This window comes from Pantherophis guttatus, chromosome 1 (genome assembly GCF_059756535.1).
Source record: "Pantherophis guttatus breed Tessera chromosome 1, ASM5975653v1, whole genome shotgun sequence".
Lineage (NCBI taxonomy): Eukaryota > Metazoa > Chordata > Lepidosauria > Squamata > Colubridae > Pantherophis > Pantherophis guttatus.
In genome coordinates, this window is record NC_142063.1 from 65,669,350 (window position 1) to 65,686,395 (window position 17,046).

At 34.4% G+C, this 17,046-nt stretch overlaps 1 protein-coding gene across 4 annotated transcripts in view; it reads right to left on the reverse strand.

Annotated features, from left to right (window-relative positions):
* FMN1 (formin 1) overlaps positions 1–17,046 on the reverse strand; it is a 124,745-nt gene that overhangs the window by 43,066 nt on the left and 64,633 nt on the right. For all 4 annotated transcript variants that reach the window (XM_060687457.2, XM_060687456.2, XM_034417912.3 and 1 more), the window contains 5 exons: positions 13,931–14,667; positions 12,075–12,225; positions 7,893–7,980; positions 2,747–2,808; positions 491–579 (listed from right to left, as the gene is read on the reverse strand). In XM_060687457.2, the coding sequence (XP_060543440.2) occupies positions 491–579; positions 2,747–2,808; positions 7,893–7,980; positions 12,075–12,225; positions 13,931–14,667 (1,127 nt within the window). The remainder of the gene's footprint in view (positions 1–490; positions 580–2,746; positions 2,809–7,892; positions 7,981–12,074; positions 12,226–13,930; positions 14,668–17,046) is intronic.

A 17,046-nucleotide genomic window follows, 5' to 3' on the forward strand; every position in this document is an offset into this window, starting at 1 on the left:
CAAATATTTTGATTAATTAAGAAGTTCTCCTCCCAGATTTAGCAACGGAAGAAGCTGCCTCTGCATTCTGAGATTTTTAGCAAAAGAACAGATATACATCTCCTAAGACTGGGCTATCTACATCAGGAGGCAGTCTGAAGCTGATCTTGGGTTAACTGTAAAAGCTAAGGAGAGCCAGACTAGGAAACGGCTTGGAAACAAGCAAAATATGTCAGGATTATAGGCTAGACTGGGAAACATTAAAGCTTCCAGAGCACAGCAGTAGCCAAACCACTTCTATACTATTGTCAAAAAAACTATGTGAACATGTTTATGAAGTCACTAAGAATCATACTCAACCAAAGAGAAATGAAAAACAAACAACAATGGGGCATTTGGGAATTCCTTCAGACATGTTGTTCTGTCATAATGCTGTACCAAGCATTCTGCTTTTCAAGACTCTTTTGAATGACTGGGAAATACATGGGGCACCTTGCCCATCTGGTCTTACTGTTCAGGTTTGTCTAGAAGCTTAACTTCTTCTTCTGTTGAAGTGTCATAATGCTGCTTTATTTTTTCCAGTTCATCCTTCTGTGCTCTCTGTAGAGTCAGTGACAAAAATAACAATGAGATTATCTTTCTTATCTGGCAGTAGAAGCATACTTCTACTTTTGGAAGTATGAAAGATTGAATTAACTTTGACAAGTGTAGTTGATTACAATCAAAACTGAGATCATCTTACATTTGTATGGTGCAAAAATTGGACTTGTTTAAAAGTACAAAGAAAGAAAATATATGCAGCACATATTATATGCTGCTTTTGACCTACAAGAAAAAAATGTTTTCCATTACCATATTTCTCTTTCTAGGTTGAACCGGTTACATTGTTTGTACAATCTTCTGTTCTGTTATACACACTACTAACAACATACATAAACTATACACTGATCTCTGAATAACAAAAAGTTATTCTATGATATATATATTTTAATTCATTATGGAAACATAGATATAAACTTTAGTTTGGGAATCTCGATAAATTGATGAGCTTGTATAGCTGTACAAAGATACGGTTTATATAATAATAATTCAAGTAATTAGATTTCTTAAGCTTCCTGTAAAAAAGGTATTTTTTCTCTTTCATTCTTCTCAAGATGTGATCAGAGATACCTATTAATCCAATCATCCAATTCCAATGCTTTATTATTTAAAAAAAAATGTTGTTTTGTAACAAAACAGAGAAACAACTTCAGCAGTCATTTAAGAAATGGGATTCTTAAACCATAATGTATAGGCGTATTGATATCTGTTGCTCTATTAAAGTATTGTGACTAAGTCAGAGACTCTTCCCATCCTGCTTACAATCTTTTTGGACTATTGCCTTCTGGCAGAAGATACAGAACAATTAAAACTCGGACCACATGTTTTCTGAATAGTTTTTAACCCACAACTATATTTGCACTCAACAATGAACTAAAGGACCACCATCAGTAAGCTGTTGGACAGCATTACATGGTCTGTTGTGTGGATGTTTGGGTGGTTTAGGGGTGGGGAATTGTGATGGGTGAGAGTGTGTTCACGTGTGGTCCTGTTTTTTCACATCTGACAGTTGCTTTAGAAATATCTTAAAAATCAGTTAACCAACTTTAAACAATTAGTCCAGCAATAATATGGGGGAAATAATTTGTAGAGTTTCCTTGAAACTCAAGCCTCTGTGCAGCAGTATTTATTTCTTCAGTTCTGCTACTAGCCTTCTAGAGACCTTGCCTGCTGAGATAAAGTGAATTTGCAAAATATCTGGTCTATTATTTGCTGGACATTACTAGCTAAGCTCAGATTGAGTTTCAGCCAGTCTACTCTCCATTCTCTTCTCTAATTCAGAGCAAAAAAAAATCTGCTTGTAAGAAAATATTGTTTTTATGAACAAAATCTGCATATTACTATAATTCTTGTGTCTGTAAGTTCTAACTGGGTGAAACAATGCATTTTAGGACAATAATTTTAAAACCAAGGTACTTCAGATGGGCTAATTTATAGAATGTGTCCAAAATCTGAGATCCATAACTCCTGTGGGGTTGAACCTGGTCTTTGGGTGTTAAATGAATTTCGTTGTATGGGTATACTGTGTATACACGTACAATGACAATAAAGCTAGTATTATTACCATTACCATTATCATTATTATTATTTGATGTACTTAATTCTAAAATATTCTAAAATGATAAAGATACTTTAAGTAATTTAATACAGATTATTACAAAATACACAAATTGGCCCAATCGGTATTATGAACACCTTTTCCAGTGCCTGAAGGCTGTGAAGGTCTGGACTGGGGCTGAACAGGCTTCAGCTTAACCCTGGCAAAATGAGTGGCTAAGGGTTTTAAGGCTGCCTGGCTCCAGTGATTTTCCATCAGAAGATGCACTTCCCTGGTTGGAGTCAGTGAATGATTTAGGGCTACTGCTTGATGAACAGGTAACAACTATGGCTGGAGAAAAGGACTGTCATTGTGGTTTTGATTACTGTAGGGTGCTATACATAGGACTGCCCCAGAAGAATATTTGGAAGCTGTAGCTGGTTCAGAATGCAGTTTTATGGGCAGTTTTTGATGTTTTGTATTACATTCATATAATGATGCTGTTTTGTATGCTGAACTGGCTCTTAATATACTTTTTGGTGAAAGATAATGGTCCAAAGCCTTGTGCCAAAGGGAGAGATTCATCTGGTTTTACTTCTAACGCTCAAATAAACTATCAGCATTACTTACATTTTCATATAGTGCTTCCAATGTTTCTAGGTCAACTACTGAATCATCCATATTTAGTACAGCTGTTGAAATAATAAAATAACACATTAATATGTTAACTGACTTTGTTGCTTATCTGTTGCCATGAACTAAAAACACTTGGGGAATGTTTTCTTTTTCGGTTGAATGCTTCTTGTATGCTGCCAATGTTATAACTCTCCCTGAATAACACACTGTAAAAAAATGAAGGCTACAGTTCTCTATTTTTAAAAATACATATTTTACTGACCATCCGCTCTGGAGATTGGATCAGTAGGATACATGCTAGATGATTAGATAATTTACAATAATTTATAGAGGACAACATAAATGACACAAAGCAGAAAAAAGTATCCCATGATCAACATATTTAATATTATTAATATTAAATCAATATTAATGATCAATATTTAATATTGATCATAATTAATTATGAGATAATAATTAGTAACATGCTTAATATTAATGAAATAGAAGCAGAAGTGAGTCAAATCTAGTTCAAGTTCAAGCCATGAAAGCCAATTGGGTAACTTTGGGCCAATCACTCTCTCTCAGCCCAACCCACTTCACAGGGTTGTTGTAGAACCTCCCTTGAATTATTTGTAAAAGTAACAAAGATGGGATATAAATAAACATATACACCGTAGCCTTAAAGATAAAGGTAAAGATTCCCCTCGTACATATGTGCTAGGCATTCCTGACTCTAGGGGGCGGTGCTCATCTCCATTACAAAGCCAAAGAGCCAGCGCTGTCCGAAGATGTCTCCGTGGTCATGTGGCCGGCATGACTAAACGCCAAAGGTGCACGGAACGCTGTTACCTTTCCATCAAAGGTGATCCCTATTTTTCTACTTGCATTTTTTACATGCTTTCGAACTACTAGGTTGGCAGAAGCTGGAACAAGTAACAGGAGCTCACCCCATTACTCGGCACTAGGGATTCAAACCACTGAATTGCCGACCTTTTGATCAATAACCTCAACTTCTTAGCCACTGAGCCAAGTGGCGTCCCACCACTTAGCTATCTGCATATTGCACAGATACGTTACTTAAATATCATTTGCATGTAAAATGTCCCTTATTAGAAACTCAGAGTTGTATGAGAAATACAACAGGAAAAAAAATGAGAAATAGTCCTGTTTTATCCCTTTCTTGCTGATTGTTCTTTTCCCAACTTTGTGGGATATTGATCACCTTATCAGTTTGAGACATCATTCACAATAGAAATACCTAATATCTCTTATTATTTTGAACAAATTTATACCCCTCCCCCACATAATCAGTCTGAAGGACAATTTTTCTATTAATAGAGGTTTTGCATATATAATAGAGCTTTCACTGTTCTGAAAAGATGAAAAAGTAGAATTTAATGTTAACTGTGCACTCCTATTAATCAAAATATTTTCTATTGTAATTTTTAAACCATTACCTTTTTATGCCAAGAAAGGTGAATGAGAGTTCAGAGTTACACAGAGTTATTTCTTGAATATAAGAAATATAGATTGAAAAACTAATCCTGTTAGTTAAAATATAGATTTTAACAATCCTGTTAAAATTAAGTTGGAATCAGGCTATATAAATTGTTTATATAAATAATTATACATCGGAATGGTCTGAGTATAATGATTTTCTTATCCCTTTCCTACTTGCCAGTCTATGGAGTTCCCAATTGCACCATCAGAGGTGCAAGGCACTTTTTCAAAGGTGGTATTGGTTGAGGGGGTAAATAAGAGAACTTTGGGGAAATCAACTTTTCTTTGAGAAAAATCAGGTGATTTCCCGCTATTTTTAAATTCCTGTATCACCTGTCAAATATATATATATATATGTCTCCATCTCTGTATTTACCATCTGTCTCTCTGAAGATCTATCATATCTCTCAGCCCAACCCACCTTAGTTGTGGGGAAAATAGGAGGAAGGAGTATTATGTATAAAACAATAATAAAGGTGAAAAATAAATAAAAAATAAATATGATATCTGTTTAAGATATTGCATTGAACGGATGCTTACTGTAGGAGATGATCAGGCTGAGTCCGATAGCGAGGTCAAATACCCCTTCAATTTGGAGTCCCCTTGCACCCACTAAATCTATCCTTTGTGAATTCTGTTGACTCTTATCTAGTGCCAATTTGCTTGACCATTAGTCAATTAGATTCTTTTGTATACGTAGCATGTAATAAACTTGAAATGCTTGGAACTCAACTCCTGTTCCTGGTTGCTTACAACTGAATTTACATTGAATATATGAGCATTATGAAATTACATGCACTTATATTAGGTAATCCTGATTCAATCATATTTTTTTCTGTAGAACAAATTGATTAATTTATGGACCCATTACTGCAGAATGATCCCATACTATGTACTATGATAATGACAGAACATCAGTTACCTCAGAAACAACTTGATCATTACTCTTTCAGGTAGAACCAGTAAAAAGCATTTCTGCTGAAGGCTAATTTAATTGCATTTGGAATGGGGCATTTTTTAAAAAAATTGATGTTCCTTTCAAAAATAAAGTGACACTAGGCTATCTTGGCAAACATAAAATGACTATATTGACAGAAAGTTCTCCTAGTAAAATAATCTTAAATTTTAATTAACTGCGTATCAGTAGTGACCAACCTCTCTTTTTTTGGCAGTTGGACTGACATATTTAGAAGTTAGATCCTGAAATCACTATTGAAATCTTATTTTGCATTTACAGTAATCTTGGTGAGCTTCTCCTCTGACTAGGGCAGCTGGATTTGAATATGTTATATAGACTTCACAAAGGGGAAAAAACCCCACAAGCTGTGGAAGCTAGTAATTTTATTGGGTTCGTCTACCTCTCATAATACCTCTCATAATGAGGTCCCCACTCATAATAATTTATATATATATATAAGGATAATTAGTGCAATATTCCCCCCACTAGCACATAATGCTTGTCAGCATGGATAAAAAGCAGATCAGAATCAGAAATTCAAAAACAGACATAAAAATACTTGGCAGCTATATTGCACAATAAGGCAACATGAACAGCATATACTTCTACTCAAATGTTTCCTCTGAGTGTACTAATAGAAGGACATTTTAATTGCAAACTTTCACTATTTTCTTTTAAACCCAACACAAAGAACATGGATAAGAAACGACTAGACAAGATTTAAAGTTTACTATACATTTATTCAAAAGGAAATAACATTTTAGTGTTCTGTAGTTTTAAGAGCTATAAATATCATTAAAAATATGTGGTTATCTACAACTAGGACCCAGATTGTGGGGGCAATAAGCTGACTTTGTATCAAATATACAAAAGTATGAAGGCTATTGCTTAACGCATTGTAAGCCGCCCTGAGTCTTCGGAGAAGGGCGGCATATAAATCAAATTAAAAAAAAAAAAAAACTAGTTACCCAAACTGGAGCCCACATGTCTTAGTCTATAATTTACATCAGAGCCAGAATCAAGTCAGAAAAATCTGCAGCTTCCAAAAATTGATACGGTTGATAAACTAATTGGTAATGCTAACAAAACTATTATTAATCAAACCCAGAGAAGCAGAAACCAGCACCAGACCCCCCCCAAAAAAAGGCAATCAAAGAAGAAACAATGTCAGCAATCAACACATCCTGTCCAAACTTGTGTAAAGCTCATAAGACCAGTTCTATTATTAAATGTTAAATTCTGAATGAGCAAAATATGCAAAAAATAAAAATAAAAAATCAATTAATGACTTCAGATGCATTTTAATAACAGTACCACTAAAACTTCCTTCTACCATTTTACTGTTTTATAAAAATGCTCTAACACAGCAATCTATTTTAGATATAAATGTGGTCTTAAATGCTGGGGATAATTCAACAGTTTTATAAAATCATAAGCAAAGACGGAGGTAATACGCTTATATTGTGGAAAAGAGCAGGGAGGTGAGTGGGAAATTTAATCTCAGCTGATCCACAACAACAACAATAATAATAAAAGGATTCTGGCAAATCTTTTGGAATGAACAGGTCTTAAAAATGTCCAAAAACTGTTAAATAGCATTTTAAAATTTCATATTAAGTATTAATTTGAAACAAGAAGAATTACAAGGTGATTTCTTGTCAATGGGGAAATAATAGGAGTAAAGGAGAATCATTTTGATTCCATCTGAGAAGACAATAAACTGAGAATGAACCACCTACTGCATTAAATATCTCATTTTATGAGGCATAAAACCTATTTTAAACTGGCCTAGAACTATTTTCATATTTTTTTATGATTCTGAAGTCAAATCAAACCATAAAATTGCTATCTACTCTCCTTATCTAATATTAATCCCTTTAAACAAGACAGACAGCACTGATCTACCTTTTCTATTAACAACAAATGCCACTCTCTCTCCTAAAAAACATCTGTGGCTGATTTTTTTCACAAATGTGGCAGTCTTCAATTTGTTGGCTGGTAATCAAATGCAAACTTAAACATCTGTCTCCCAGATGTATGGATCAACATATTGCTTAACTATATAGAAATTGTGAAATATGTCAGTTATTGGCTTATAGAGGATTAGAAGTAGAAAAGTGTCAGAATAGAAAAGAAAACCACCCTTAAGAATTCCCCTTTTAAAGATTTATTTTAGATGTGTTAGGTTTCCACAGCAAACTTTAGTTTTCCTAAAGATTAATTTCACATAATATAGAACCTTTACATGACTAGATATTTATTTTTCTTATCACTAAGCCAACTGTGATTTGAGAGCAGAATACTTATTAAAACATAAATTATATGGAAAAGCCTGGAGGCAATTTTCAAATAGAACCAAGAATTTCTGGATTTCAGTTATATGTGAAAAACGGTTGCAGAAGATAATAATTTTTATGATTTAAGGTTTTTCAAGGCATTTTGGTTAATCTTCAGATGACAGGATGCGCGCAAGATGTGCTCTTGCTGTAGACCAGCAGGGATCTTCTGACGGAAGGGAGAAGGTACATATTGAATAACTATTACTAATAACTGAAAAAAAAATGTAATAAACGTTCAACAGAGATGTAATGCGTGATATAACATTTATACATGGATATACTGAGTCAAGTTATTAAAGGGATATAAAATTAAAAAAATGTTCAGGCATATCATTTCCATTAAAATAAAAGCAATGCTTACCTTGTTCTATGTCCTTCATCTCCAGATGTAAACTGGATATCAGAATTCCTACAGTTTGAGATCTCTTCCCATCCAATAATTTGATAATCTGGAAATAAAAATATCCAATCAAGTCAGAAAAAAATTATATTTATAGCTTTCTATATTAATTTAGTAACTACCATATTTTTCGCAGTATAAGCCGCACCTTAGTTTTGGGGAAGGAAAATAAGAAAACAGCTGATTGGTGGGTGGATCGGCCTCCTGGAATACCCCCAATCAACTGTTCCCCAGTGGTGAATTTTAGCAACAGGTTTGTTGGTTATGAGCTCCGTCCCTTGCTTTTTTTTCTGCCTCTGAAACTTCTGAAATTCTGTTTCAGAAAAAACGTTTTTTTCTGCCTCTGAAAGCCTCCGAAACAGAGCTTCAGAAAAAAAAGGCTTTTTTCTGAAGCTGTTTGGAGACTTTTTTTCTGAAGCTTCTTTCAGAGCCTTTTATTCTGAAGAACTATCTGTACTCTGCTCAATCTCCTTTCTTTGGTATTGGTATATAGATTAACCTTTTCCGATCTGTTGGTTCTTGTGTCATTTTCCAGATTTGTTAGCATAGTTTGGTTAGAACCTTTACTGATTCTTTTTTCGTTGCTTGCCATATTATTTTAGATAAATAAAATAAAATCTTTCCACAACTTTTATTGTGATGCTTCTCCAAATTGTAAGTATGCCCCAGAGATACGATCAGAATGAACTCGCATAGCCTCTCCCCATTTATCCCATTTTAAATTGCAAATAACTATTGAGGGTTATTTTTAACATAATTTAAAACCACAGATGTTGATTTCAGAATAACTAAAGCTCAAAGAGAATAGCTTGTCAGAACCAAGATACAGAACTCTTGCAACACTAACATGGTTTGGTATTGTTGTGCAAAAAAATAAATAAACAACTAAAAACAATTTCATAACAGAACATAACATAACTTCATAACATAACTGTTAGCAGGGAGAAGAATAATTTTCCTTTATTACAGCAGAATAATAGCAATTTGCAAAAATATAACAGTGTTAAAATCACATAGTCTATAAATAACTTCTCATCTGAAAACCTATTTGTTACAAATCTACAGAATGCAAGAGTTTATCTATAATAAACTGCCCAAAGAATACCTTTTAAGTCATGTATTAAGGAACAGGGAGTTTAGAAAATGTTTGAATAAATAAATACAAATGTTTGAACAATTGTGTGACATCTGGCAATGATCTTACATTGTAAAGGCTGCTGAAACTCACAGCAAGATTACACTGGTCAAATTCTGGTACTGATGCCTAGAGGATGTTATAAAATGCTGATGCAGACTTCTCAAATCGTTTTCAGAAATACCATGAAATAGTCATTTATAATCTTCCATAGTTATGAAATAAGCAATAAACCTGATGACATTCTCTTAAAATATAAAAATGTTCCTCATTCAAAATATTGACATTCACTGTAAATGAGAACATGTGTTACTAATTATATGAAGCCAGTTAGAGGCAGAAAACCCATTATCTTCTGTCACTGATATAGTAATCGCCGCACTAAAAAGCTTTAAATGATGGATGGAGCCTTATTTATATCATGCAGGTGACACAAATTATCCCCTTTCTTGTACAAGGAAAGTATAATAGCCTCAGTTTGGTAACATTAGCTTCCATAAGATAAACTGGCATATGGCAAATAATAAACCACAGCAAAACTGAGTTATTTAAATTTCAAAAAATATTATCTGAGCTATGTATTTGACAATTTTCACTCAGCATTTCAGGTAATAACCATACTTTTCATACATATACTTTCTCACAGCAGAAGGTGAATAGCAGATATGCTTCCTTAAGGCCTCATTACAATACATCGAGAAGGCCAGTTTTGTTTAGTGGTTAAGGCATCACGCTAGAAATGGGAGATCGTTGGTTCAAGTCCAACCTTAGACATGAAGCCAGAGGGATGACCTTGAATCAGTCAGTTTCATTCAGCTCTAGGAAGGAGACAATGGCAAACCACTTCTGAAAAACCTCGCAAAGATACTAGTATCAAGATACTAGTAACTACCGTATTTTTCGGAGTATAGACACACCTTTTTACCCCACAAAAGGGGGTGAACATTTAGGTGCGTCTTATACACCAAATGTATAATGCCCACCCGCTGGCCCCCACCCTTTGGCCTGTGCCAAGCAGCAGTTACCTTCTTGTAAGCAAACAGCAAGAAAAAACAGCCCCTTTCAGCTTCAGCATAGGTTAATTAGCACAAGTTGTTAGATCGGCCTCCCGACTCTCAGCTGATTTGCTCTCAGCTATTTTGTGCAGGGCTCTGCTGCTAGCTGCAAAGAGTGCTGGAGCAGATTTTTTTCCCCTAGCTATGCTGAAAAAATGAAACTGAAAGTAAAGCAGGCTCTTTGCTGCAACATGACAAAATGAGGCAGGGAGAGATTTCTTTTTCCTCATCAAAAAAGGTAGGTGCAAACAATGAGAAAGGGCAAAAGAGGAGAGTTCAAGATTTTAAAACACAAAAGAAAAAAAGCTCTATTTAACTAGGGAATTGTAATAATTGAGATACTATTAATTGTATATTGTATTGAAAGCAGAAATGGTTAAGTTGTGGTTTGGAGGAATATATGGGGGAAATTATCTGGTTTATTATTATTGGTAAATATAATTAATTGCTTTGTAAGAAATTGGATTGCATGGAAATAATTGGAATATTCATGTTAATATTGATTAATATACAAAAAAGATTGTTATATAACTAATTGATTTATCTAAAAATGTTGAATTTGTATTAAACAATTGTAATATTACATAATTAACCAATATGAGGATGGATATAAAAATAGATGACAATGGGAAGGGATATAATATAGAATAGAAGGGAAAAATTGAATTTGATTAAGATTAGAGATGAGGATGAAGGGTAATATTGGTTTTTTAAAAAAATAGACGAGGAATAAATATGGCAAAAGGAAATATAGAAATTGTAAATTTAATTGAAATAACTAAACACTGTTTAAATTTGTGAACCAGCCAAATACTCTGTTCAAAGAAAGTACATTGTATGTTTGTATGTGTGTTTGCCTAAAAAAAAAAAACTTAAAAAAAAACAACAACAACCAAAAAAGGTAGGTGCGTCTTATACTCCGGTGCGTTTTATACTCCGAAAAATACAGTAATACATCTTGATTGTCTGTAGCTCCCTAATTCATGATGTACTTACTGTATAACTATCTGCTTTTCAGTTACATCTCCTTCTCTTTTTCCTTCAAACAATTTAGTACAAATCAAAACTGTATAAACAAATGGCCATGGGTAGGAAAACAGAATCATTCTAAGATGCCAAATGATAAGACAAGTAAAATGGTTTAAATGCAGTTGAAATAAGACAAGTGCATGATTTGTTTCTAGGGGGACAGTAGATCACAGAATGGCGGTGTTGACCACATTTAATTTCTGATCATGTGTTGTTTAGACCCTTAGTGATTAGTATCAAAACTATACATGTAACTTGGTTTCATTGTAAATTATGGCTTAGTGAATTGCATAAATACATCTTATTTTACAATCAAATAACCCATATGTGTGAATCCAGTTTTTATTTTAAGAAAGGTAGAATAATACCAATCTATTGCTATAAGTGAGAGTTTTGTGCAAAATATAGATTCATTCTATCTAATTTTGTTTTCTTTCAAAGCAAAATAATTCATATTTAGCATCTAGAGAAGATTGTAAAATATGAACCAGTGTTTTAAAAATAACTTTGAATTTCTGTTGCCTGATTGGTATTAAAAGTAAAAGCAGGTCCATACATTTAGTTGGGGGCAATGCCAAAATATCATGGCATATGTACCAAGGAAGATTTAATTTTAGGTTACAGTTATGTGAAATGAAAGGATATGGTACTAACAGTCATGTTCTTTATTTGATGGAAGTACTATTTTAAAGGGCTAATTATCAGCCTGAAACAAGTCTGAAAAAAATTAATCCAGATGCTGGCTTTCATAAACATTCTTGGCGAATCAGAAACAGATTACTTTTGTCCAATTTTTGTATTCCTTGGCCACAGTTTTTTTTTTAAAAATTAAATGATATTGTAATTTTTATTCTATGCTAAACTCAAAATCATTAAAATAAAATTAGTTTTTTTAAAAATACAGTAGTTGGAAAATAAAAATACCTTTTTGGTTTTTGTTTTCTTTTCATAAGATTCAGCTAGTGCTTTTTTCTTTTCCTGAGCTGCTTCTTTTGAGAATAAGTATTCAAATTCATTTGTATCACAAAGATTGGGTTCTTCTAATGAGTCCCAAAGAGTTGGCATTGACTGTTCACTAAAATAAGAAAAAAAGAGAAACATTCATAAATTGTCTCTTAAAGGTACAGATGTTTTGCAGATGGGTTAGATCACTTTTGAAAGAAATTTTTCATATGAAGAAATGTATAATGCCCAACAGTTACCTCAATTGTTTTGGTATCTCATAGATTACAAATATTTTATTTTATGAACAACAGGATTTTCTTCTGTCTTCAGTCTCCTCTATATACTACTTTTCTTTTTAGGAAAGCTTTGAGTAGAAATGTAACTCTTCAAAATCTTCTATTATTATAGTTGGCTATGTATATCATGGTCAGTTTAGTGTGACAGATGAATTGAATCAGAATAATTTGTACGAGACTACTATGTCTTCTTCAACAAATTGTGATTAAAGGAAAGCATGATTTAGCAATTTATCACAATATTTGAAACCAATCAATATTTTCTCACTATTGCTATGGATGAACAAGATGAAGAAAACTTTATCTCACATAATACTCTAGCATACTCTACCCACATTCCTTTTGTAACGTTCACAAAATCTATTGCTAAATGCTGAAATCTACAATTCAGTCTATATCTAAGAAAAAATAAACAGTCTTTTTTTTCCCATCTATTTTCCACTGCCTTTTAGCAAAAGAAATTATTCCAGACAGATTGCTTTTCTCTGAAGAAAAAAAATGTTTTCTTCAGTAGTAGCAACTGACATTTTCCTTCCAGTAGGGGTCACTCAAACAACATTCTACTTATCCCTGACATGTAATACAGTTTCTAGTCTTTTTTTCCATGATATGGTCATGGAAAGAAAGAGAAGGAAAGGTAAAGGGAAGCCAATGTAGCAAATGGACCAATGAGATATTATTGACAAACATGTCACTATCTCTATGACAATAAGTTGAGTCACTAAATAATTAAACTTGCTATCATATTCATACCTAGAGAGTGGGAAGGTTTTTACAGACTGTATGGTATTTACTTATAAGCAGTCATCCGCAGACTGGTGCTATGGGGCATGGATAATGTTGTTCTGTGAGATTTCAACCAAGAGTAATTAGCAGGGAAATGAGAAACAGGTTTGGCATTCTATTATATCCAAGGTATTTTTAAAAAAATATTTAAGAAAGAAATGTACGAGCGATTGCTAAGGGTAGATAAGGAAGACAATTCCTCATTCAAAATGTACTTTTAAGGGTGAATTTGCTTTTGCAAAGTGTCAGATTTCACCAAGACATTGGTTATAGTATTATCTTCCTTTTTTGTGAATGCTTCACTCTTTTCAATAGTTAACATGCATTTAATATAGCAGCAAAAATGTAAAAAAATAAATAAATCAAAATATTGCTACAAGCTGCAAGAACACCTTCACTCTTTTCTCTGAGGCCCTTATACGCAACTATATGATAGGTCAACCTGGGAATACTTTATGTCAAATGACATTGTTGTGTAAGCCACAAGCATAGGTCTGAACAAGAACACTATAGGAGTTATGGGGGAAAATATTTGATAACACGAAGCAGTGTAAACAAATTATTCAAATTTCTCTTAATCTATTTGACTATTTCTCATAATTTTGCCTCGTTCACTTTTTCTTTCGTGAATTGCACATCCATGCACATGTATATATGGTATGTTTGTATGTATATATGTATGTATGCATATATGTATGTGGCTAAACAATATACCCATACCTTCGATGTATAAGCAAGACGACATAACTATACCTGCTATCTGATATTTGGATTCTGTTCCAGTAGAGCGGCCTCATGGGACAAGAGGGTTCAACTGTAGGTTTTCGAGGACCTTGACTTATTGATGAAAAATTAGAGCCAAGTGGCAATGGTGGCGGCAGGGGTGGAGGCGGTAGAGGTCCTGTTCCTGTTGGAGGTGGCCCTGATGGGGGAGGTAGAGATGGCTGAGGAATACCAAAAGCTGAAGGAAGTGGTGGTGGTGGTGGTGGTGGCGGCGGCAGTGGATGGGCAGATCTCAAGCTTGTCGGCAACGGTGGTGGTTGTGGTGGGATTGAATGAGATAGTGAAAGAGGAAGAGGAGGTGGTGGTGGAGGAGGAGGAGGCGGCACTGTTTGGTCCAACTTTGAAAAAACATTCCCTGAGGTTTGGGCCGAACTGCATATTTCTTTACGATCAGCTGAAGCCAAAACACTGTTATTCAAATAGGGTTTGGAAAGTTTCTTTGGAATTTTTTGATTATTTTTTGGTATCCGTGTTTTATCTTCATTTGGCTTTATAAAAGTTTCTCTATCTGTCTGGATGCATACATTTCTGTATATCTTTGGTGGGTTGTCATCTTCAGTGGATACACAGGCATCCTTTGCTTCTTCACTTTGCTTGTATAACTTATTTTCCAGTTCATTTTTTAAATATAGAATGTGTTCCTCAAGCTTTGTTATTGATAGGGCGTGTTCTCCTCGAATTCGAAAGACTTGGAGTTCAAACTCAGACTGCGAAAAAATATTGAAAAATCAATGTATAAACCATTGTGAACCTTTGCCTTATTTATTGTGCATACAATTTGCCTTATTTATTGTGCATACAATTTATGACAGGGGTGAAATGCTCCCGGTCCGGACCAGATCACCCGATCTGGTAGTGATGGCGGTGGGTGATTCAGAGAACCGGTAGCAAAAATCCCTGCGTCCCCCCCATGCCCAGCTGAGCCAGGCAATCATCAGAGGCTTTTTTTTAATTTTTAAAAGCATTTTTTCTACAACCTCTTTGGCTGAAAAAATGCTTTTAAAAGTAAAAAAAACCTCTGACGATCAGGTAACTCAGCTGGGATCGTCAGAGGCTTTTAAAAGAAAAAACAGCCTCTGGCAAGCAGGCAACTCAGCTGGGATCATCAGAGGCTTTTAAAAGCATTTTTTCTACAACCTCTTCGGCCAAAGAGGTTGTAGAAAAAATGGTTTTAAAAGTTAAAAAAAAAAAAAAAGTTGGCCACGCCCACCCAGTCACATTACCCCCCCACCAAGCCACGCCCACAGAACTGGTAGTAACAAATTTTATATTTCACCACTGATTTATGATGGTTTACAGTGGTCTCCCCCAAACTACTGTTCTCCAGGCATGTCAGAATTAAATTTCTCTCCTACAGCAAAAGAACATTCTTGACAGGAGAGTTTACCCAATGTATCTGGAAGATACCAGACTTCAGGAAGCTAATCTGCACTATTAATTGCTCTTAGTTTTATGAGTTTATGATAAGTAAAATGCCATGGTGTGTTAGTTAGATTATTGTGCTCTGTCTACAAAAACAGGTGTATTTACAGCAACATATTTACACAGGAAAAATTTAAAGTCTTCTTATTAATTTTACAGCTTTCCTTAATGAGCATCTTGGCAGCATATGATTTATTGAGCTTTCCGCTTTGTTTTTCCTCCCACTAAAAAGGTGAGAGTTTACTCATGTACTGATTATTCTGAGATACAATATCTGTACATTATAATTTTGGTACGAACAGTCCCATGTGCTGCCTTCTGACTGTAGGGAAAAAAATAATGACTTTTCAGTTTGTATCAGTTCTACTTTCCTTGAAAACAAAACAAAAATGTTGCACACTACTTCATAAGAGAAAAAAAAAGAGGCTGTGAGTCCTGGAAGCCATCTTTTACTTTGGATCTTTAGGGCTGACACATTTAGTACTGTTGGAAACTGGGAGGGGAGATTGTATGGAACGGAGAGATATCTAGCCATAATAAAATTCTTTTCTTTGAGAGTCAAGGACATCCTGCCCTGCACCTGGAGTGGTGTGACTGGGAGGCATCTCCAGTTGGGATGGTACATTGACTGGACCATGTGATGGACATGTGGGTGCTGGGCAGGGACTTGCATTTTCTTTTGGGTGGAGAAAACCTGGAAGCTTTCAGATTCGGGTTTTCCCAGATGTGCCAATATGACATCTCTAATAAAATGGAACTTTGAGGAACTTCTAGCCTCAGAGTCATCTTTTCGTTGTGGGTGTTACTTGGAACCCTGACAGAGGCTTTGAAATAAACTCATATATCCTACATCAGACATTCTTCTTTGAGGGGAAATGGGTAAAGGGGAATTCTGAGACTATATCAAAAGTTATCAGAAATAATTTCCTCTGAAGATCAAAGACAATTAGAGAATTATGTAAACATTATAAAGACCATTCTCTACATCTTGGAGCATGTCACATTGTTTTTACTTAGTTTCTTCCATGAACTGGAAGAAAAGCCAATAGTCTGTATGAAAACATTTAGGTTGCCTAAATTCATAATACTATCAATACTGTATATGTCTTCCATGATAAGTAAATATAGTATAAATCTGCAGCCATGCAAGCAGCTGAGCTTTCTCTTTGGTAATAATAAAAATTCTACTGACATTTATTTCAGGCATATCAAATATACTAAGAAATAGAATATATTAGGCATAGAGCAGCAGTTTATAACCAGTCAAGAATATTATTAAAGCACTATAGGCTTTACAGGACAAATGCAGCTGTTTAATGACATATTTTCTAAAGGATTTCCCCGTTATTCCCTATGGATTTTAGAGATGGACAGAATATATTGCAATAATCATTTATTATGTGCTTCTACAAACACATCTTTCCACAGACCTGAAACTTATTGCACGTGGGAGGTCTGATTCAGGGCAAGTTACCTTTACATATATGTGCATTTTTTCCCTTGCTAAATCAAAAGACAAATAAGCAAAATATTAAGTACCATGTTATTGTTACTCATGTAAGTTTGTCAAAAATTAAAGGGATGCAAGAATAAAGGTTCTGATCCAGAAAGGATTACCAAACCAAGGTTGGGAAAATCTTTAAATTATCTTCTGGTTGGGACAT